Source organism: Anguilla anguilla, chromosome 2, assembly GCF_013347855.1.
Source record: "Anguilla anguilla isolate fAngAng1 chromosome 2, fAngAng1.pri, whole genome shotgun sequence".
Classification (NCBI taxonomy): domain Eukaryota; kingdom Metazoa; phylum Chordata; class Actinopteri; order Anguilliformes; family Anguillidae; genus Anguilla; species Anguilla anguilla.
The window spans coordinates 65,993,530-66,017,462 of NC_049202.1; the positions used below are offsets into that span (position 1 = coordinate 65,993,530).

At 44.4% G+C, this 23,933-nt stretch overlaps 3 protein-coding genes and 2 non-coding genes across 6 annotated transcripts; 4 read left to right on the top strand and 1 right to left on the bottom strand.

Annotated features, from left to right (window-relative positions):
- Nucleotides 1-3,147: 3,147 nt before the first annotated feature.
- On the bottom strand, nucleotides 3,148-3,220 carry trnar-ccu. The gene has a single exon. It is a non-coding gene; the product is annotated as a tRNA-Arg (tRNA).
- Nucleotides 3,221-3,666: 446 nt separating this feature from the next.
- Nucleotides 3,667-5,725, top strand: cby1 (chibby homolog 1 (Drosophila)). The gene is made up of 5 exons (XM_035406017.1): nucleotides 3,667-3,761; nucleotides 4,406-4,507; nucleotides 4,701-4,806; nucleotides 5,114-5,226; nucleotides 5,489-5,725. The coding sequence occupies exons 2-5, from the start codon at nucleotides 4,430-4,432 to the stop codon at nucleotides 5,567-5,569; spliced, it is 378 nt and encodes a 125-aa protein (XP_035261908.1). The 5' UTR covers nucleotides 3,667-3,761; nucleotides 4,406-4,429; the 3' UTR covers nucleotides 5,570-5,725.
- Nucleotides 5,726-8,278: 2,553 nt separating this feature from the next.
- slc16a8 (solute carrier family 16 member 8) lies at nucleotides 8,279-13,309 on the top strand. 2 transcript variants are annotated; one of them, XM_035406014.1, is made up of 5 exons: nucleotides 8,279-8,785; nucleotides 10,521-10,755; nucleotides 11,677-11,820; nucleotides 11,975-12,811; nucleotides 12,945-13,309. In XM_035406014.1, the coding sequence occupies exons 2-5, from the start codon at nucleotides 10,539-10,541 to the stop codon at nucleotides 13,202-13,204; spliced, it is 1,458 nt and encodes a 485-aa protein (XP_035261905.1). In that variant the 5' UTR covers nucleotides 8,279-8,785; nucleotides 10,521-10,538; the 3' UTR covers nucleotides 13,205-13,309. The 2 variants fall into 2 exon arrangements, with proteins under 2 accessions (XP_035261905.1, XP_035261904.1); XM_035406013.1 differs by having other exon boundaries at nucleotides 8,282-8,790.
- Nucleotides 13,310-13,586: 277 nt separating this feature from the next.
- On the top strand, nucleotides 13,587-13,658 carry trnae-cuc. The gene has a single exon. It is a non-coding gene; the product is annotated as a tRNA-Glu (tRNA).
- Nucleotides 13,659-14,229: 571 nt separating this feature from the next.
- pdap1a (pdgfa associated protein 1a) lies at nucleotides 14,230-18,510 on the top strand. Its single transcript, XM_035406015.1, has 6 exons — nucleotides 14,230-14,473; nucleotides 15,286-15,368; nucleotides 15,728-15,799; nucleotides 16,344-16,468; nucleotides 16,775-16,926; nucleotides 18,409-18,510. Exons 1-6 carry the CDS (start codon nucleotides 14,461-14,463, stop codon nucleotides 18,441-18,443), a joined length of 480 nt encoding a protein of 159 aa, XP_035261906.1. The 5' UTR covers nucleotides 14,230-14,460; the 3' UTR covers nucleotides 18,444-18,510.
- The last annotated feature ends 5,423 nt before the right edge of the window (nucleotides 18,511-23,933 follow it).

Consider the following 23,933-nt stretch of genomic DNA (forward strand, 5'->3'; position numbering starts at 1 on the left):
GAGTGAGGCAACAGTGCAATCCAACAGTGCTAACCAAGTCATATAAAAACAGGTTAATTTAAGTAATATTCAAGCAAATTCATAGCAACTATTTAGGCGAAATTCAAAGCCCTGGGAGTATTTCATTATAACTCTTGGATAGTATAAAGAGTCCAAATATTGAAACCATTGTAACCGCAGCAAAAAACATCTCTAATTGAAAAAAGTGATCTAAGGCTCAAGCAAAAAAATTCTGCTTTTATGTATTGTATGTACAATTAGATTTAACAAATAAGACAACACTGAACTATAATAAACTGAAGCTGGATCAATCAAATGGATAAACAAAAAGGCTCAAAGGATCCTGCTCTTAGCGGTTTACATGAATATTGCCCACTCCATTCCTTCAGCCTACACCCTTCCTAATTTTCTCATCTACAACACAAAAATATGTTTAACATCTATTGTGAATCCAGCTGCCCCCTGCCCCTTAGCATGTACTGTATCTTGCATTCCAGGGATACTCAAATTTTTTTTTTCCCCAAGGCCAGTAGTACTGCTGGAGATTTTCATTCTTCCCCTCTAACCAGGGACCGATATAGACCTGAGAGACACCGGGTGAGTGCAATCTGGCCATTTGGTAACATTAATCACCGACTTAACTATCAGGATGAACAGAAAACCAGCAGTGCTACTGCCTGCCTGCCTCATATCAGCTTATTTCCTTCCACCAACCCTCCTCCTCCTCCTCCATCTCTATTCTGGCTCTGATAGTGCGGACAGCATGGCGATGAAAGCGAAGCTGTATGTCCCTGGCAGGCCTTGGTGAGCAGCGCGGTTGAGCTGGCTCCAGGAGAAGGCTGGCTGCCCACCCTGGCCCGTTCACCACCTCCAACACAAACGGCTGCACCATATGGAAATCAGTCCCCTACAGCAGGGCAGGATGGGAGGACAGGCGGGATTAATAAGGAGGCGTGACTAAAGCCAGAAACACAGCGTGCGGTGTGCATCACCACTACCGCCTCAGAAATCAACCGGTTTTACGAACAGCTATAAGCCTCAGAAAAACAAGAGTAGGCTGATGTAAGTGTTTCTGGAAGATGGAAAGTGTATAAGTAACATACACTACATGGCCAAAAATATGTGGACACCAGACATCCAACATCTCATCCAAAATTATGGGCATTGATATGGAGTTGGTCCACCCTTTGCAACTATAACAACCTCCATTCTTCTGGCAAGGCTATAGATGTTAGAGCATTGCTGCAGGAATTTGCTTCCATTCAGCCAGAAGAGCATTAGTGCAGTCGGCACACAGATTGGGTGATTAGGCCTGGCTCACAGCTGCCTTTCCAACTGATCCCAAGGGTATTGGATGGGGATGCGGTCAGGACTCTGTGCACACTAAGGGGTGTCAAGATTCTTTTGGTCATATAGTGTACTGGGTAGTGAAAGGGGTAACTACAGAGGCAAAGTGGGAATGTGTTTAATCCATTTTTTCTTGCATGCATATGAAGCAATGCATGTATTCTAGAGTGCACAATATGCACACTGCATGTCTGTATATCTCTGTGAGTGACCTGGGAGGGGCTGCTGGGGGTTAAGGGGGTTGGGGCGTGTCTGTGACTTAGCGTTTCAGGCTTTGATCTCACCCTGCTGTAGAGGCTGATACTGATCAGAGTACACCACCAACCCTGGGATCTGCTCCATAACAGTCACTGCCCTGTCCTCAGTCCCCTTGTCAAGAGACACCTTGCTCAGGTTCAGCACTCAGATGAGGCAGCTGAACGTATCGACACCTTGTCTCTTTATTAAACACTGACTGGGAGCATTACTTATGCAGTGTGCAGGCAATCCTTGTTTTTTATAGTTTTATATATTTGTTTACCCTGCACTTGTCTATAATTTTTTCTATGTGTACACATTATATCTCCTTTTATGTCACCGATGACTCCCTGCTCCAGTCCCCAGAGCCTGTGGGAGGCGACTGCCCCTCACCGGAGTTGCCCTTGTGGAAGGTCTGTGCCCACTGCTCCCCGTCGCGTGCCAGGGCGTGTGCCAGTCGTACCCTCTGCCAAGCCCAGGGAGAACAGAGAATGGCGGTAGGTGCTGCTGGTTGCCTGTGTCATGAGGGCATCGCTGCCCAGGAGGTATAAATCATCCAGGGACCTCAGAAAGCCTGTTGGTGCACAACAGGTAAATCTGCGCTAACTTAAGCACTGTGCCTTACCACCACTGCTCTACTAGTGCACTTTTCTTCAGGGACCAACCAAGCCTTTTCAGAGGTGAATTTCATTCTGCTTTGGAGCTTGTCAATAAACAAAACTGCCTCTCCATGGTTCTGCATGTGCAAACTGTGTAAAAGGTTTATGCATGTTGGAGTACAGGACATCTTTTAATAGAAGTGCTTAACATTGGCAATAAAGGTTCACATGTCTATTCCATCGTGTGATAAGACATGTATGCATAAACATTATGTTCATAGAGGAGGAAATTGTGTGTACGTTGAATATAAATACACAGAGATAAGAGCCACTCAGTGTACAGCATACTGCACACAGTATCTTGTAGCCTAGGCTACCTTGCTGTAATATATTCTTAGCATCAGTTCATTTGTTACAGTGTGTCTCATGTGTTTTTTTTTTTTGTTGTTGTTTTTTTTTTGGGGGCACAGATTTAATGGAATGGATTTAATTTCCCTAATGCCTGGTGCATAACCTTCCCCTCCCTCCAGCATGTGCTGACCAGGGTACCAGCTGAAGGACATCCTGTCATTAGCAGCACAGGGCTTAGCCAGCCTGAAGTGCCGGTGCTTGTAGATGCGCATGGTAGTAGCATCAGTGCACCAGACAGAGTGAGCCAGTGGCAGGTTTTCATAACCTGGCAACATTTGGGAGTAAAAGGAGATGAGGGAATATTTCTAAATGTCCAATAAATACATAACAGCAAAAGGCTAACCTGTATTACTGTATAACTGCCCCCCATTTAGTTATATTAGCCAGTTAGCTATATTTCAATAGAAAAGCCTTACAAGGTGTGGGAAATTGTATAAGGCAAGTTTGTGGCTTGCTACATGAAATATTTGTAACATTTCAGTCATCAATTATATTTGCAATGAACCTGACGTAGTTACAGATTTAGCAGAAACCACTATGACAGAAAATATATCACCCCAGATGGGACTCGAACCCACAATCCCTGGCTTAGGAGGCCAGTGCCTTATCCATTAGGCCACTGGGGCTAGCTGCCAACAATCGGGGACAAAGACCGCAGTTTGGTTTTTATCAATTACGCACATTTACCATACGCAAAATATTTATGATAATTACATAATATATAACGTAATATTACTGTTACCTATTTTACTATATTTCACTTAAACATTAAAATACGTAGGTAAACTGGCATGTGTGTTAATCACCCTGTTGACTGTTTAGAAAATCTTCGCGGCGTCAACAAAAGAACTGACGCCATCACCATGGAAACTCGACTTCCTGTCGGGTAGGTGGCGGAAACTTATATTTGGTTCCTTTTCGTGGGTGTTTGTAATTTTTACCGATATGTCAGTGGCTTCAAAAAACTTTTTATTATCACATCGACGCATGTTATTTATGAAATAGGCTGTACATATGTGCACCAATAATTATTCTATGCACGAAACATTTAAATACAACACATTCTTTCTGGTGAATTGTACAGAACCTACCCGTTTTCGTGCGAGATAAAGAATACCTTTTCCGCACATGCGTTGTAGTTAGGGGTACGCATCTCAGGGAGACAAGGTAAATGCAGATTACCTACGACTTCTATCAGTTTTTAAAAGGAAAAAATAAGACAGTCATATGAAGATATATGATAATATCTAAAGTTAATAAATAGAAAGATTAGTTACATAAATTGGCACACATTTGATTCGCTGTAGTCTATATTATTAGCCTGGTAGCCCACTGCCAGTTTGAAGCTAGCTAGCCAGGTCTCTCGCCACCCAAAGTAATTTAGCCCTGGTGTACTAAACATCCTGATAAAATCAGCATACATGGATATTAAAGTTACTATCTAATTATGTTACAAGTTATTTGTCGAGCTAATAAGGCGAAGGTCGACAATTGAATTTCAGAGTATTATAATCAAAAGCGGACGTATTTACAATGTAGTTGGAAATCTGTAGTTCGCTAAATGTTTCAAGTGAACAATTGAACGTTAGCTGCACTTGTGAACATAGCTATGGCTATCCCTATCTCGCGCAATTTTTCCTGCTTGCTCAACTAACTGGGGATGCTTTTCATGGTTGCATTTGACAAAGAATGGATATGTTAATTAACGGCAGTTAACGTAATCACGATCTTTCAAACTTTCTTTTTTTGCATACGTCACTGTGCTTGTGAATTGCATTCTTTTTCTGCAACTTTTCATTACCTGATTTCAGACGCTACTGTTGCCTCAGTTAAAGATGCCTCTTTTTGGGAATACCTTCAGCCCCAAGAAGACCCCTCCCCGCAAGTCTGCTTCCCTGTCCAACCTACACACTGTGAGTCAACTTCTTGAGCTCTGCAAGACATCACCCAGGATCCAGCAATTAAAGCAGAGCACAGATTAAATATGGGCACATTTTTATTGGGGGGTGGGTTTCCCACTGTTTGTGGGTAGATGTATGGTGACTCATGTTGTATATATAGACATTCATGTTTGCAAAGTGGCTATTTCTTCTTGCTTTGATGCAGTTGGACAGATCCACCAGGGAGATAGAGCTTGGGCTGGAGTATGGGGCCCCTGCAATGATCATTGGGGGTCAGAGTTTGAAATTTGAGGAGGGGCAGTGGATTTCAGGTGAGCAAAAATCAGATCAAGCAAAGATGCCTTTAAAAGTGAACACATGCCACAGGAGCTTTATGGTGTCTTTTTTTGTTTGTTTGTTTGTTTTTGTTTTTTTTTTGCTTCTGTTGGCGTATAACTGACCTGCTGAGCAGCAGCTCTGCTTCCGTCATTGAGCTTTCAAATCAGCCATAATGGCAAGTAATTGATGTTCCTCTGGTGGGTTCTATTGTGTGTGTTAGAGAAAGGGTTGCCAAGAGCATGATCGTGTGCAGTGTGGAGTTCAGTGACAGATGCATGCTGTGCTTGCCTTGGTCCATAGAGTCTGGAGGCAGTGTGTCAGGGAAGGAAGTGCAGCGATTGAAAAAGCGGAACCTGCAGCTGGAGGAGGAGAACAATTTACTGAGATTAAAGATTGACATCCTGTTGGACATGGTGAGTGCTCTTCACACAGCTCATACTGCTGCACACCTGCAGGCCAAGGTGTATACTGCCAGTCATCACACAGAGCTGCATACCATTTGGATAGGCAGCTCCAAGTCCAGGGGAGCAGTCATATCCACAAAATGGTGGTTTTAGTGCTGAGAAAGAAGGAAATAAAAAGTCTTTCCTTTTTAAATTAAATATTCTGTTAAAATCGTAAACCTGAATGGGAAAATATTTGACTGAAGTCTTAGATCTTGTCACCCTTTATCAGTTGTCAGAAACTACTGCTGAATCTCATCTACTGGAGAAGGAGCTGGAAGAGGTTAAGAACCATAATCGGAGAAAGAAGTGAAAGAGAAGACCTTCAAAAGAAGAGGGATAATTTCTCCAAGGCATGACTCCTGACTGGACTAGACTGTGGATGAATGTGGAGATGAAGTGTAGGAATTTAAGGATGTATAATGTTTAATTTTGTATTGTTGTATTGCGTAACTTCTTCTGTATCCATGAACACTATAGGCAATCGTTTTAATTTAATCATTTTTTAAGCATTTGTTCCAGGCAGTACACACATGGTAAACTGGACAAACGTGAGATTAATTTATTTTATGCTGCTTACTATGTTTGAGTAATTTTCTCTCGGCAACATTGGGCCTCATTCACAGAACTTTTCTTAATTATTTTTACTTTTCTTCTTGTGCATAGCCCAGGTGTACACAACGATGACTGCTGACTGTTTGATAATTTTATGTGCAATTCTGTTCATGAGATTAGCATAAAGAAACAGTGACGTACAAATACGGATAAGAAAAAATGATGAATGCCGAAATGTTCGTGGAAATGTTCTTACACAGTTTATGATCAAATATGGTCGTACGCATGTTTTGTGAATGAGGCCCTTTGTGTCTTTGCTTTTCTTCTTTTTTCACTGTATTTATCTGGTTGTTTGCTGATCATTTGGGTTCATTTTTTATTTTTTAATAAGAAAAATCTGAAGAAGACTGCCTTTTGTTTTTCAATCACGGCGGACACCACACCTGCTTTTGCATTTTCACAACATTCAAGTTTACACCACTGGTCACTGCTGCCTTCAGAAGCGACATGTTCTTTACTTCCGCAACCTTGGAAGAAAGTGGAGCAACCTGTGTTGTCTGGGTCGAGGTTGAATCCACAAAGTTCACAAGTACATAGAGGAGCATTCCAAAACGAGATGCTGAACTTCAAGCTCAGTGAAGTTATCAGGAGTGAGGCCATCCAGTGTTGTATGCTCAGTTATAGACTAAGCAGTGTGACATTTAGAAACACGTTATTTATACTATTTGTTATTCATGCACTGCTGAATCTTCTGTCCGACTCCAAAGACTCCACGTTATGGAATGTACTCAACAGATGTTCATGTGTGGTGGCTTTAGGTTCTGCTTAAAACTAAGGTGATGAGCTTTGCAGTAAGCCAGGACCTTAAAAGTAGAAATTTACTTTCTTTATAGCCCATTTTGCTAGAATCCCATCTTAAAAAGCACTGTTACTGATCTGTGTGCTTTGCTCGCGTCCTCCAATACTGGGACACTGGAGAGAGGGAGGACACAATGATCAGTTTGCGGGCCATGGAGGAGACGAGGTGGTAGTTCAGGAAAGGGGGATACATTTTTTGAGTATTGGGACACACCCACTGTGTTAAACTTTTTGCATACCTAGAAGGAGTTCAGCTTCCTTACAATATTTTCTTCCCTTTTTTGGAGATGGCAGCAGTTTGTCACCAATGAACACTTGTATGTTTTGAAACACTCAATGCCTTTGGCCTTTGACAGTTTGAGTGAGGGCAATGTGTTGCCTTCCAAAATCTATACAAGTCTTTTGTTTTTGACACATTTAGTTAGAAGAAACATTTTCACACCACGTTACAAAATCACCCACCGTTGGCCTGTGACCTGAATACTGCTCCTGTAGGAGACTCACCATAATTTTGTAATCTGCAAACAGTAGAATGTGTCTATTTAGATTATGGCTTTGGTATAATGTATGCAATATACTATTTTGATCAAGGGATTATATCCAGCTCAGTTACATTGCACAAGTAAATATCCAGAGAAGCCCTGAGAGCCAGAACCTTTTTGACCTCCGTCTGCTGGAATACCCATCTAACACTGCAGCTCGTCTATTTTAACTGGGATTAGGCAGAAACATTTGCTCTTATCTTGTTTGCTCTTTAAAATAATCTGTATTATCTGCACCAGAGAAGCCTCTAAGTAGGTGGATTGACTTCGAACTAGAGTATGTGTTATTACTGCTCTGCTAATAGAACGGCCTGCCTGAAAATAATTAAGAGAGAAAATATTGTATTATTTGATTTATTTTTTGCTGCTCTGCTTTATAGTTTGTCCGGGGGAGGAGTTCGCCATTTTGAATGAGTTTTCATACATAAACGATTAGACCATACGTTTTATTTACTCAATAAATAAGTTGATTTACTAAGAACATATCCACGTGCACTTTAACTAACGACGACGCTACGCTTAGCGGAAGATAGACATTGGAGTAGCTAACCTGTAGCTACCTTACTGTCCTGAAATAGGATTATTACCATATTAAGACAATAACCATTATTCGGTCTAATAATGTTTTGTTAAAACTAGACAGACAGCATTCGAACATTCTACTAAGGTAAACTGAATACCGTAGTTAAACGAATGTATGTGTTTTTTGTTTTGTTTTGACTGCAAAATTACTTCATTGCTAATGATAGACCTTTATACAGTCATGTGGTAGACTAACGCTACCATGGAAACGTAATTTCTTGAAGTTGGACACGATACATTTGCCTCACCGTGTCCGATTGATTTGGATTGGCCCAATATTAATAGTCTGTAGTTAACTTGTGAGAAATTAAAGAAAAAATTAAAATGACAAGGGGTAGCCTAGTTTTCAATAAAAGGGTTTGTTATTCATTAATAACAAAGTTATGCTAAGTTAAGTTAGCTAAGTTATGGGCTAAGTGAAATATTTTAGGTTATAAATACCACCTACAAATAACTATGTCTGCTCTCAAGCCAAGCAGTTCCATTGGGAAATTCTGTTGTGTGTGGAAACGCTGGTTCAATCCTAACGTTAAAGAACACCATGGTTAGGCTATGGGGACATATGATACATCTTCAGCTGTCATTCGTGAAATGAAGAAATGTAGGTTTGCTAAAATGTTAGATCGCATTTGACTGCGCTTATTAAATAAAGAATAGACTGAGTGCCTATAAGGACTTTATTTCAAGCAAAGGTATGCGGCTGGGAGCTATAGCGCTGAAAACACTGACATGGGTTTTAAAGTTGGCGCTCTTGCCCGATATCACTGGATTTCAATGTGCTGTATCTGCAACCTCAGTGAGATATAAACTACCAGGACACGTTCTACGTGCGTGTCAAAACAAAATTACGCAGTTGTTTATTACCAACATGGAATGAACACTCGTATCTCAGTTACAAGGGAAGATGTCCAGCTGTTGAGAACTTTCAACTACTGCTCATTTGTGCAGATAAAGGAAGAGATTCGGACCGAGTAGGAATCAAGATTCACAGACCTGAGTAAGTTCAATGAGTTTTTGAATTTTTCAAATTAACTTAATCGAGAATCCATTCATTGTGTCTGTCATCCCTGTCACCCTTGATCACACACCTCTGTTCCGACCGAGAAAAACGGTAATGGAAAACAGATGGGGCTATAGGATTAGGCAAAAATGAGGCTGAAATCGTTGTGGTCCACCAAGACATCTTGCGGTATTGACTTTAATCAGGTGTAGTTCATTTTTTGAACATGGTCCCAGACAAAGAATTTCTTACTGTCAAATACTGTGTGGAACATTTTGTGACCGTCTTTGTCAGCACAACCACAGTTAACTACGGTGTGGTTGTGTACCAAATGTTAACTACAGTCACATTTTCGAATGTTGTGAAAGCAAAACACAGAAACAGGCTGTCAAATATATGTGGATTGCCTCACAAGAATTGCGATTACAAACGACCAAAATACAGAATGCAGATAATGAATGGAACATCTGGATCGTTTATATACCATCTATAGGCTACCTGCTTTTAACGAATATAGGCTCATGTTTATTTTACTGAACAGCCCTTATTTAGTCATTCATCGTTAGAAGTCCTGATGCTGTGGCAAGTGTCTCTTCTTTCCTCTGAACAACATCTGAAACCCAAGAACAGCCATCGAGGAAGAGTCCGTGTGTATTATGGGGAGGAATTGGGGATGGTGGGGGTAGGCCTATCAATGCATCGATTTCTACATTGAGTATTAATGCAGACATTTAAGGAGTGTAAAACAAGTCCTCTTGAAATGTTTTATTTTACATAATTATAGTAAATAATTTCATTGAATGGCTTTTTGAAATATATATTTCAATGAAATATGTATCTACCTATATTTATTCTACATTAATTGAATATTCTAAAGTCTGTTTTTCTTTTTTTTTTAACTTATAAATTTTTTTACTTATACTTAAAACTTCTATAAAATAAACTTATAAAAAAACATTGGCACTTTAAATACAGTTAAAGTGGCAATGGAAATCACCCTTCTACCCTCCATTGGAAATATATGGTACTGCATGTGGTGAAAATGATGTAGGAATATACCCCATGCATTTTGAAATATGGCGGGTGGTCTTTATTTTTTTTAAATATGAAAAATTCTACAGGTCCTGGAGCACCTGTTAAGATAGATGTGATCATGAACACCAATACGTACCAAGATATTTAAATAACACAACAATGCACCCCCCCCCCCCCATGAGCTTACAAGATTTCCATTTTCATTTAAAAATCTAACTTTTGAATACAATCCACTTAAGATTATCTGCTTATACAAGTACATATATCATATATTTAAATATTAAGTGTTTATAGACAAGTTTATACAGTTTAAAGCATTTTTAATCATGAAAAAACTGGTTTAAGCAGGTGTGTCCAAACTTTTGACTGGTACTGTATACAAAACCTAATTTTAAATACTGTATGCCATTTTCAGTTAGCCTAAACACTGCCTTATTTGTCAAACCAGCTGTGTATACTGCTCGAACATCGACGGTATCATTGCTTTGCCTTTGCTTTTTACAGCAAAATGTGCATTTCTCAGCGATGACCATAACAAGACTGCTTCAGCACAAGACTGATGAACTCCACAACCCCAACGAATGCGGCATTGGCTTTGACACACTAATTTTTTGCACCACCTCATGCAATGGGTATTTATGGGACTGGAGATCGGTGTGCACTGTGACCTCCTTTTCTCTGCCACATTGCAGACAGAAGTCTGAGTTGAGATGGGAGCTGGCGCAGGGGACCAGTCAGGGGCGCACCCACCTGACGGAGGCTGGGGGTGGGTTGTGCTGCTGAGCTGTTTCGTGGTCACCGGGTTTTCTTACGCCTTCCCCAAAGCAATCAGCGTTTACTCCAAGGAGCTGATGCGAGACTTTGGGGTTGGCAACAGCGACACTGCCCGGATCTCGTCCATCATGCTGGCAATGATCTACGGCTCAGGTAACCGGCCAGCGAGGCTGAATTTAAGTGCGGTTTGATTTTTAAAAGAGGGGTCGGAGGTGTATTGACTTACAGACCCCCAGGGTGTCAACCCACCTCGTTGCATAACACCAGCTCCCCTGGTAAATCGCCATTAGCGCGGCCATTCTCAGCTGCTGTGGTAGCTTAGATGGCAGAGTTCAGAGTGGAAAAGAAACCGCTCAGGAGTTGCCAATCTTTCTTTAGAAACTAATTTTGGAAAATTTGAAATGCAACAAATATGTATAGTGCTCTCATGTTATATTAACCCACGTTATGTAGTCAGTTCCGCCGACTGACTGATTTAAAACATGCTATTCTGGCAGTGGAAAAAATAAAACAATAATGGAAAACAGGAACTCACAAAAGCGCAAAAAGTGGTCTCTGAACCAAAAATTATCTTCATTTGTGCTCCACAAATGCTTATGAACCCTAGGGCTTAGTCGGTGTAACACTAGTTGGTGCACCAGTACCTAGCTGGTAACTAGGCTTGTCACAGTGTTATTGTTTGACGCCAGCATTACTTCCCCCCGAAACACCATTGATCCGAACATCAAACCCATCATCATTGTTTAAATGTGGAAGTATTTTCCCAGTGACATAGTTTTTTTGCCATCCCCAATTAAAGGCAACTTTAACCATTGTTTTTTAACTGCTGTTATAACACGGGACCAATGTACTTTCTGAGTGTTTATGAAAACATTGAAAAAGTCTAATGTAAATTAGCAAAATGTTTAAGTTGTATTTGAAGTGTATCAAGGTACACATTTGATAAGGAGACACTTTTGTATTTGTCTGAAGTGCAGATGCACATTGTCTCTTGAATATTTCAGAAAGACAATGTGACTAAGTGAAAATTCACTGTATGTGTGGCTGTCTGTCTGTCTTCCTCCTCCTGACCAGGTCCCGTGTCCAGCATCATGGTGAATAAATTTGGGTGTCGGCCAGTGATGCTGATCGGGGGCGTACTGGCAGCAGGTGGCATGGTAGCAGCTTCCTTCACCACCAATATTATACAATTTTACGTCACTGCCAGTGTTATCACAGGTGATCAGTTCTGCTATTCTATAGCCCAACCTGTTTGAGTCCGTCATCCCTTATCAACTATACATGAGTTTCAACTCTTTGCGACCCACCCCGCCTTCCTAAATATTTGAATTCAAGCAATCTGAGCCCCGCTCACCTTATCTGTTCCCCGCAGGTCTGGGCCTAGCCTTGAACTTCCAGCCCTCCCTCATCATGATTGGGCACTACTTTGATCGACGGCGCCCGCTGGCCAATGGCCTGGCAGCGGCGGGAAGCCCGGTCTTCCTGTCGGTCCTTTCCCCTCTGGGACAGGTGCTCGTGGACCATTATGGATGGAGGGGAGCGTTTCTCATAATAGGGGGACTTCTGCTGAACTGCTGCACCTGTGGGGCCGTCATGAGGCCCCTGGAAAGGAGGCGGAGGGGAGACCAGGGGGCGGGAGGAGAGCCCAACACCCAGCAGTCGAGGGAAACACAACCTTCCAAACTGAGCGACAGGCAGACCAAGAAGCAAAGGGAGCAGCCCCAGAAGAAAAAGCTGCTGGATTTCAGCGTCCTGCGCGACAAGGGGCTTGTGATCTACATCGTCGCCAAGTTCATTGTGGTTTTGGGCCTGTTCGTTCCCACCATCCTGCTGGTCAACTACGCCAAGGACTTGGGAGTGCCGGACCGCGACGCCGCCTTCCTGCTCTCCATCATCGGCTTCGTCGACATCTTCGCCCGGCCCACGTGCGGCATCGTGGCGGGGCTGCGGTGGGTGCGGCCCAGGAATGCCTTCCTCTTCAGCCTGGCTCTGGTGTTCAACGGGCTGACGAACGTGTGCTCGGCGTGGTGCACGGACTACCGGGGCCTGGTGGTCTACTGCGTGTTCTTCGGGCTCTCCTACGGCATTGTGGGCGCCCTGCAGTTTGAGGTGCTGATGGGCATCGTCGGGCCAGACAGCTTCTCCAGTGCCTTGGGCCTGGTGCTGCTCATCGAGTCCGTGGCAGTGCTCATCGGAGCCCCCTTAGCCGGTGAGGACGGTAACAGCAAAGCAGCCTAAAATTACAGTTATAATTACAGTATCACTTGTCATTTATAAAGATAAGTAATCATGATGTTTTTTTCTCTCTTTCTCGCTGTCTCTCTTTCTCCTCACACAAACAGGTCGCTTAGTAGATGCATACAAGAATTATGAGCTAGTTTTCTACTTGGTTGGAGGACAGTTAATTGCTGCAGGCGTTTTCCTGTCTGTAGCATCTTACTGCTGTCTTTGGCGGACCAAAGCAAAGGACACAGCGACTGTAGGAGACAAAGACGCTGAGGCAGACCCACCACTGACCGATGGCAACTGCAACATCGACTGGGCCAAACATGAGGAAAACCACTGCCACGCTGTGACATGGAAGGAGGGGGGGATGGAGTAGAATGAGAAGGAAAGTGGGGAGAAAGTGCTGAGAGAGAACTTGGGGTTCATTGTTTATTTTACACAAACACGCACACTCAACACTCACAAATGCTCACATGCACGCACACACACACAACCATATAATAATCTTTCATTATTATATTCATTTGTCATTATTTTCATTTTTGGTCTTATTTATAGAGCAGTTGTCATTGCACATGTATTCTGTTATAAGACACTGAGACCCCAAAGACAGAATCCTCTCTGGTGAAACGGAATGTATTTCAGTACGCATTTGCACATGCTCTAAGACCTATATTGTACTGTATTATGGAATATTTGCAACAGGCATAAATGTTTTGTAGAATTACACCAAATAAAAAATTTTGTACACTATCACCTCCCTGGTGGTCTAGTGGTTAGGATTCGGCGCTCTCACCGCCGCGGCCCGGGTTCGATTCCCGGTCAGGGAATGTATGTTTTGGATTTCTTACCATGTTAGAGAGCATCACTTTGCACGTTGAGGCACAAAATAGCGACCATCAGTAAACAAGATGTGCTTCAAACAACGACCCAGGAACTGTCTGCGTCTTGTGACAACACGTGAGAAGTACTTCATGCTTTACAGTAATTCGTGAGTTGACCTTTCAGTTACTTTTTCCCACTGACTTGCAACTGAAAGCTTACCAGTGATGATAACCTTTGGGTACGAAGACGTCCGCCCACTTCAATATATAATAATAAGTAAATGCGCCACGTTAGTTAGTTTTGGCAACTTCAATATATGCAGCAGCTTTTGCGCTACATATAGTGACGCCAATGTCCGTAGGAGGAGGATGATGCCAAATGAGCTGGCACGTCATTTCTGCCTACGTTCCCGCGGTTTGCTTTTATTAGGTTTATTTTCGATTGGCAAAAACATATGAATATTTTCTATTGGCCATTGTCGATGCGCCGTATTTAGAATCACTGAGTGGAAGCAAAACGAAGTCAATCCGGATACATCTAACTCCATTGGCTGAACAGCGCGTTACATGTACGCCCCACATTTCAGGACGTGTTTCGTAAAAGCGCTGTAGTGACGTTGTGGACGCAAGAGAAAGGCCTTTCCAGTAAAAAGAAACCGATATAATCTAATACGTAGGGAACTGGTTACGTTTATAACTCCAGGATATCTCTTTCTACTTCACGGCTTTCATTTACCCATACCTAGCTGAGTGTATTTTATTCGGCGTCAGTCGTTTTCATCCTGTTTAGCTGCTAGCTATCTTCAAAATGCCGAGAGGCGGTAAGTATCGACCACATTAGCTAGCATTGTAGCAACAGCTAGCTAACGATGACTAAGTTGGAAGTTAAAGATTATTACGTCAGCTACACATATAGCCTACACATATCTTGTTAATACAGATTTAGAGCATCTTTTTATTTGGGCTTGTAGTCAGAGACGCGGGCTACCTCTCTTATTAGCTTATAGGTAGTTAGCAAGGATATTCCGTATTTAAAGCTCGCTATATAGCTAAGCAGCATGCTGACCGGCTAGTACACGTATAGCTACGCACTGCAGGCTACAATTTTCACACGTCCTCGCGTTAATTATGTTTTAACTGTAGATAACATTACGTTACGACTTGTTGTCAAGGGGTCTACTGTCTTGCTAACTACCTTTTATGTTGTTTGTTTTGGTTTTGTTAATTTAATATGTTAAAACGATGAGTAGTTATTTGTTCACATTGGCCACATTTGATGAATGATTTAGCCAGTCAGCTAACGTTAGCTATTTGGCACAGAATGTTCCAACTAGCTAGTCTTGGCCACTCACTACTGCCACATGTCTCTATTCTGTAAGTCTAGTCTAATTCAATTAAATATGTAATAACCATAAATACGGCTATTTTGTAAGTATAACGTAATATAGCAATGTAGAGGTTTTGTTTTAATATAAACTAATGTTAAACTTTTCCCCATTAACTTTGCTATACTGGCCGGTGTGATCGCACAATGAAATAGCCGGTTATATAGCTCCCAGAATTCTGAACTATTCTTTCTGGAACTCGGCTCCCGTTTTCCTCTGCTTGATCGCGTTGTTTTGTGGGGTCTCAGGAAAGAAAGGACACAAGGGCCGAGGAAAGCAGTTCAGCAACCCGGAGGAAATTGATCGGCAGATGCGGGCCCAAAGGGAAAAGGTGCGGATCTATTTGAGGAACAACGCAGAATCAAACACTTTAGCATTTGCTGCGCAGTTTTAACCGTACGCTAATGCTTAGTTACTCAGCAATCAATCGGCCCCGCCGTACATGGCATTGTATGTCATTGTTTACTAAGACTATTTACGGAGTCTGTCTTTCTCAAAGATGAAATGTAATGTTAAGCATGGAATGTACAGTTACGCTTCTTATGAGGTAATTATGTACATGTCAAAATTTAGAACGGATTATTTACTTTGAGTCTACTTTTATTTTTGCTGTTTTCAAGCTAAGTGAGTGAGCAAAATACATTTTTTTTAAAAGACAAAAAAAAAAATAGCCTAACATGTCTCTTTCAGGAGGCCAATGGTGGAGTAGAACCAGAGAGCTCTGCAGATTCTGATGAAGAGAGCAGTGATGATGACTATGATGTGAGTGCACCTGACTCAGCGTGGTGAATTGTCTACAAGGCTGAAACGCATTATGTTGCATGTTCAATTGGCTAATTTTAATTTGTCCTGACAAAAATGTGTATTTGTCCTGACAAAAATGTATATTAAGTTGTTAAAAAAGCATCTGACGAAGTTAATTGGAAGAGGGTTGTTTCTTGGAAAGGTGTGATGTCTTTTACAGGTGTGATGGCAGCATTTTGCTCAATGATGCATGGATAGGGTAGAGCTGCATTATGGCACCACGCAACTGTGTTCTCCCATTGTCCCCTTTAAGTGCTTTTCATAAACTGCTTCAAGCTTAGTGCATTATTATTGGTGATGCATGCTTGCTTCCTGTTTTTCTTTTGCTGGTATTGGGTGGAGGTCTTACGCTGCAGTACTCTGTATGCTCAAACTCATAACCTCTGTCTGCCTCTCTGTGTTTGTCTCTGTATCTCTTTCTCTCTGTTGCTCTCTCTCTGTGTCTTTGTCTGTCCCTCTTTCTCTCTGTCGCTCTCTCTCTCCGTTCGTTTCTCTCAAGCAGCAGCCAAAGAAGAAGGGAGTGGAGGGTTTGATAGAGATTGAGAATCCCAATCGCGTTTCCCATAAAAGCAAGAAGGTGGCTGAGCTGGACACAAGTGCCCCGAAGGAGCTGTCCCGGCGGGAGAGGTGAGGTGCATCTCTGGGTTTAAAATAAAAATAAAAAATAAAATTATTTTTATTTTTTGTTAAAAAAACAAGCATGTTGACTCTTAAAATTGATTTGCACTGCGGTTTGGAGTCACTTAGCAAGATGACTTGGTGTGTTCTGGGAAGTTTTGTAAAGATTAGGCTCATTTTACAGTGTGTGAACTTTCTTCACAAGGAAGTTGTGATCCCTGGTGAAATCAGGTGGGAGTTATGTCTCTCTCTCTCTCTCTCTCTCTTTCTCTGTCTCTGTCTGTCTGTCTGTCTGGATCTCGCTCTCTTTCTCAGGGAGGAGATTGAAAAGCAGAGGGCGAAAGAGCGCTATATGAAGCTGCACCTGGAGGGGAAGACTGAGCAGGCGAGGGCTGACCTCGCCCGGCTGGCCATCATCAAGAAGCAGAGGGAGGATGCGGCCAAGAAGAGGGACGAGCTCAGGAAAGGTCAGAGGCGGAGCGCAGGGATGCGAGCTCATACAAACGCTGCCGTACGCACGCTAACGCTGCCGTACGCACACTAACGCTGCCGTACGCACGCTAACGCTGCCGTACGCTCACAAACGCTGCCGTACGCACGCTAACGCTGCCGTACGCTCACAAACGCTGCCGTACGCACACGAACGCTGCCGTACGCACACTAACGCTGCCGTACGCACACGAACGCTGCCGTACGCACACAAACGCTGCCGTACGCACACTAACGCTGCCGTACGCACACTAACGCTGCCGTACGCACACTAACGCTGCCGTACGCACACGAACGCTGCCGTACGCACACTAACGCTGCCGTACGCGCGCTAACGCTGCCGTACGCACGCTAACGCTGCCGTACGCACGCTAACGCTGCCGTACGCACGCTAACGCTGCCGTACGCACGCTAACGCTGCCGCATGCAAACACTGCCGTACGCACACGAACGCTGCCGTACACACACTAACGCTGCCGTACGCACACGAACGCTGCCGTACGCACACAAACGCTGCCGTACGCACACTAACGCTGCCGTACGCACACTAACGCTGCCGTACGCACACTAACGCTGCCGTACGCACACGAACGCTGCCGTACGCACACTAACGCTGCCGTACGCGCGCTAACGCTGCCGTACGCACGCTAACGCTGCCGTACGCACGCTAACGCTGCCGTACGCACGCTAACGCTGCCGCATGCAAACACTGCCGTACGCACACTAACACTGCCGTACGCACACTAACGCTGCCGTACGCACACGAACGCTGCCGTACGCACGCTAACGCTGCCGTACGCACGCTAACGCTGCCGCATGCAAACACTGCCGTACGCACACTAACACTGCCGTACGCACACGAACGCTGCCGTACACACACGAACGCTGCCGTACGCACACTAACGCTGTCGTACGCTCACAAACGCTGCCATACGCACACTAACGCTGTCGTACGCACACTAACGCTGTCGTACGCTCACAAACGCTGCCGTACGCACACTAACGCTGCCGCACGCACACTAACACTGCCGCACGCACACTAACGCTGCCGTACGCACACGAACGCTGCCGTACGCACACGAACGCTGCCGTACGCACACGAACGCTGCCATACGCACACCATGCTGCTGTGCGCACACTCACATTGCCGAGCGCTTCCTGATGCGCCCAACCACAGCCAGACGCACCCAAATGCGTACGTGCAGAAATGAGCCAATTGACACAGCCTCAAGCTGACACTGATCCAAACGCAGGAACCTGCAGCCGTGTACATGTACGCGCAGGCCCTGGTGTCGTATGGACACGCTGCTAATGAGTTTCAGGGCGTTGGTGCTGTGTGTGTAAAACTGAGGCCGTGATGGGCGATAGAGGCCTGTGTCACAGTAGGCAGGTGTACATTATTTCCATCAGTTCCTTTACTCCTCCCTGAACTGCTCTCCTTTCTCCTATTTGTGTTTCAGAGAAAGAAGTCGAAGAATCCAAGTCAAAGCGTTAACCCCGCCTCCCCCAGTGACGTGGGGGGGTGTGAGTTATGGGGAGGGGGTGGGGAGGGTGACATGGGGGGGGGGAGGGGGGACAGCTCAGGGGTGCCCGTTGGCTCCCCACCTCCACTCTGCTAAGATGAGAGGGGGGGTGGAAGACGGGCATCTGGAGAAGCCAGGTTGTGGGGGAAGTGGGCGGGGCAGGGGGGGGAGGAACCTTGCGTGTCGGAGTCCAGCTCTGTCACGGGATGTACGGTGAGCACCCCTCCCCTTTTCCCCCCTCCCTCAGCGCTTCTCCATTCTTACTTACTGCTGCTGCAGTCATTCCTGATTTTCACATTTTAGACACAGTTTGCCCTGGAACGGTGAGGAGGGCCCTGGCCTTCTTTGAGTCTGGCCCAGAGTAGTGAACTGGGACACATTTGAGTAGGGAACACTGACTGGCCACACCGCTACATCTGCTACCATCCTGTCCTTCACACCCGTGCCTCTACCCGGGACAGCGGGGGTAATTTGGAACAAGGGCGACAGAACGAGATACGCATCGCACCTCAGAAGGAACACCATCGCCACACGCCTGCTTTCAGTTCTGGGGTTTCGTCAGCGCCCCCCTTCCTTGAAGAGGCGGCGTCCACAGAAGACCCTGCTCCTCTGTGCCGCTGGCCCAGCGGGGGAGCGGGACCCTTCGCACCCATCTCCTCGTTTAGCCGCCTGTCCCCTCTGCGCTTTGCGTTTGGATTTGCCTCCTGGTCGATGTACGGGGGTCCGCGGGAACCTCTCGCGCTCTCCTGAGCATTTCCAGAGAGTGTGCCACGCTGGTTTAAGTCCTGAGGCTTTTTCACCTGGTGAGGAACGCCAGTGCAGTGTTGCCCGAAGGCTGAGCCAGCTGTGCGTATGAGCCAGTGGGTAGGAGAGGAGACCGTGCGCTCGCTGGTATAGCTGCAGTATCTCAGTCAGGAGTGTAGCGACTCGGTGTGTTTCACAGTTCTCTGTGATGCTTCACTTCTGTGACATCAGCATCGTAGGACAGCATTCTCACTTTTCCATCTTTTTCACTTGTTGGGTGTCACGCATTTGAGTGCAAAACAAATCTTACTTGTTTTATGCTGCCCTTGAACAGATTGCAGGACCAAGTCACTGTCCGTGTCTCTGGTGATGATGACCTTGCTGGTGTTGCCGTTTTGGTGAGAAAGGCGAGGAAAGCAGTGTTGTCTTGTAAAAGTGTAGTTGCATTGTATAATGGACTCTCCAGGACTGAAAGATGTTTTTACAATAAGGGGAAAATATGACTGTCTTCATTTAGACTTTTCAACTGATTTGATTTAAAGATAAATAAATACATTAATGAATTACCTTACATTTGTGTTGGCTGTCTCATTTTCAATGTTTGTGTCCTCAGGCTTTTTGGCAGTTGGTTTTTGAAAAATGGCAAATGGCGGTGCTCAGGAATTTAAAACCAAAAATGAAATCCAAAGTGTCCAAGATTCCTGTATGTCTAATTGTTATTAGAAACTATCTGTCTACACTGCACCGTCTTTAGAGTCACTGACTACCACTAGCTCTTTCAGAACCGGACAATATGGACGAGTGGCACAATGAGTTTTGTGAGCAGCGCTGGTACAATAGCACCGAATCTGCTGACACTGCGGCTGCCTTTAGGCACGGTTCAGACCAAAAGCTGGGGTAAAATGTGGCCTGCGTAATAACTTGGCTGCAGATCCAGTCAGCATTGCTTGTTAAAAGATCATTTGCGGGACCTTGAAGTCAAGGTGAATTTTGTCATTCACAGATTGCAGTGAACAGGTTTTGTAGACAGGTTTAGACAAGAGCTTCAATTCAAATGGATTCAAGTTGGTTTTCTTCATATTTTTCATATTTTTTAGTGAGCGTAGTCTCAGCTTGCAGATTGAGTAAAGTATTGAAGTCATACTGTCAGTGCAATCCTGTCATTGGACAGGAGGTGGCGGTGTTGGTTCAGAATTGCATGACTTGTAAGCCGTTGGCATGTCCTTGTCTCTAAGCTAATTGCAGTAAACACTAGGTTGTCATGATCGTGTCAATTATGAATAGTTTTTTTTGGCTTTACCCAACTGGACAACTAAATTTAGCACGTGTGCCTTCCAACAAACTGGCATCTTATAAAATGATTCAAAATGGGTTCATAACATTTGGCTGAGGGGATAATATTTTTTCCCACCTGAAACAAAATGGAAAATGGAAGCATATACTGACAGTAAAATCATGAGTTGCAGTGAATGTATGCCATGTTTTTTCACTTTAAAAAGTCACTTTAATTCTGCATCTCCTGATACATTCAAAGAGGGCTCTGGTAATGGACTCCATTTCCTGTTTCTTATTTCCTGTCACTGCAGCCTGCAGAGTCATGTGGTCTCCTGTCATGCACAGGGTCTCCTGACTGGCTACTAGGTATATCCAGTACATTTCTCTACAGTTAGAGCTGATCCACCAGCACATCTCCCTACAGTTAAACCTGATCCACCAGGATATCTCACTACAGTTAGACCTGATCCACCAGCGCATCTCCCTACAGTTAAACCTGATCCACCAGGATATCTCACTACAGTTAGACCTGATCCACCAGCACATCTCCCTACAGTTAAACCTGATCCACCAGGATATCTCACTACAGTTAGACCTGATCCACCAGCGCATCTCCCTACAGTTAGAGTTGATCCACCAGCACATCTCCCTACAGTTAAACCTGATCCACCAGGATATCTCACTACAGTTAGACCTGATCCACCAGCGCATCTCCCTACAGTTAGAGTTGATCCACCAGCACATCTCCATACAGTTAGACCTGATCCACCAGCACATCTCCCTACAGTTAGACCTGATCCACCAGCGCATCTCCCTACAGTTAGAGTTGATCCACCAGCACATCTCCCTACAGTTAGACCTGATCCACCAGCACATCTCCCTACAGTTAGAGCTGATCCACCAGCACATCTCCCTACAGTTAGAGCTGATCCACCAGCACATCTCCCTACAGTTAGACCTGATCCACCAGCACATCTCCCTACAGTTAGAGCTGATCCACCAGCACATCTCCCTACAGTTAGAGCTGATCCACCAGCACATCTCCCTACAGTTAGAGCTGATCCACCAGCACATCTCCCTACAGTTAGAGCTGATCCACCAGCACATCTCCCTACAGTTATAGCTGATCCACCAGCACATCTCCCTACAGTTATAGCTGATCCACCAGCACATCTCCCTACAGTTAGAGCTGATCCACCAGCACATCTCCCTACAGTTAGACCTGATCCACCAGCACATCTCCCTATAGATAGACCTGATCCACCAGCACATCTCCCTACAGTTATAGCTGATCCACCAGCACATCTCCCTACAGTTAGAGCTGATCCACCAGCACATCTCCCTACAGTTAGACCTGATCCACCAGCACATCTCCCTATAGATAGACCTGATCCACCAGCACATCTCCCTACAGTTATAGCTGATCCACCAGCACATCTCCCTACAGTTATAGCTGATCCACCAGCACATCTCCCTACAGTTATAGCTGATCCACCAGCACATCTCCCTACAGTTAGAGCTGATCCACCAGCACATCTCCCTACAGTTAGAGCTGATCCACCAGCACATCTCCCTACAGTTATAGCTGATCCACCAGCACATCTCCCTACAGTTAGAGCTGATCCACCAGCACATCTCCCTACAGTTAGACCTGATCCACCAGCACATCTCCCTACAGTTAGACCTGATCCACCAGCACATCCCCCTACAGTTATAGCTGATCCACCAGCACATCTCCCTAGTTAAGAGTTGATCCACCAGCACATCTCTCTATAGATAGACCTGATCATCAGCACATCTCCCTACAGTTATACGTGATCAACCAGCACATCTCCCTACAGTTAGAGCTGACCCACCAGCACATCTCACGACAGTTATACTTGATCAATCAGCATATAACTCTACAGTTCTGCAATCAGATTTAATCTGCCACCACCTCACTGTCAGCATATCACACTACAGTTGCAGTTAATAGACCAGCAGCTCTGGCTACAGCCCGATTGCATCACCCGCATGGTTTTAGAGTGTATGCTTGGAGAGCACATTGTGTATAATGTGTCTCAAATGGCAGCTGCCTGATTTAGCGCTGTGTGGGCGTGTATCTGGTTTGTGGACTATTCTACAGACACAGCCCAGTTCTCATTTTTGCACATGATCCAAGTAAGAACTTGAAAGTACATATTGCTTCCATAATCTGTCAGGCCTTCCAAACCGAAAATTGTATTTTTTGCTGGGTCTTAATGAAACCAGTTGCAGTCCATTATAATTAGTGGGGGTTTTCCATGCCACCCTCTCTGTCACTATGGGGCGACATAGCTAAGGAGGTAAGAGCGGTTGTCTGGCAGTCGGAGGGTTGCCGTTTCGATCCCCTGCCCTGGGCGTGTCGAAGTGTCCCTGAGCAAGACACCTAACCCCTAACTCCTCTGGTGAATGAGAGGCATCAATTATAAAGTGCTTTGGATAAAAGCGCTATATAAATGCAGTCCATTTACCATTTACTCTGGAACACTTCATAGTTCTCACCTAGCTTTCTTTCACCATATCTTACACCACATGAGTGTCTATTTTTGCACTTGCATTGCAATGTTTTAGTTCTGCGGGGAATGCAGAAGTACTCTGCACTTTGAAATCAGCCTCCTTCAGTCCGCCATGTCAGATCGCTCCGTGTTTTACCGCTCCATCGATGTAACATCCTGCATCCGACATGCCTGAAACAACAATCGTAGACATACTTTGTTTGAATTAATTGCCTGGAAGTACCTCAGGTTATTTTTTATGGTTGGTGCATGGTAAGAGGACCACAATACTATATATAATGGTCATATGGGTATGTGATTCATTCGACCGTTTCTTATATTGGTGAAATGTGGACTGAATAATTAACTTAGCTCCAGGTAATCTTATCAGAATTCACCTGTGCAATTAAAAAAAAAAACCCATTTAAATAGGAGTGTTGCATACATTCCCTCAACTCATTCTCACACAGAGAAATGCGCACACACAAACATACACATGCTTGTGTGCGCGCGCATGTGTATGTGAATTAGAGGAACTTGCGCACCAGAACGTCATCACATGTTCCGCTGTGGAAATTTCTGTCTCCCACCACACCCTTACTGCGAATTAGTGTTTGCGAAATTATGAATTATGAAAAAAGTGTGTAAGCGGGCCCTGACTGGAAACACTGCCTTCCTCTTTTGTGTTCCGGGTGTCCGTCCTCTGAATCAACAAACAGAACTACGGGCTGTGAACCAAAAGATGATAATGCATGGGCAAATGAGGGGTAATAGACACAGGCCAGCAAACACATAGGTGTGATTCTTTCTCACATAGTTAGGCAAATAAAATCCCAGCAGCCATAGAGTCATGTATAAAAATGCTTAAGCAAGGTCTGGTTTTACTTACAGTTATGGTTATCATGGCTGCGAGAGGGCACCTCCGTA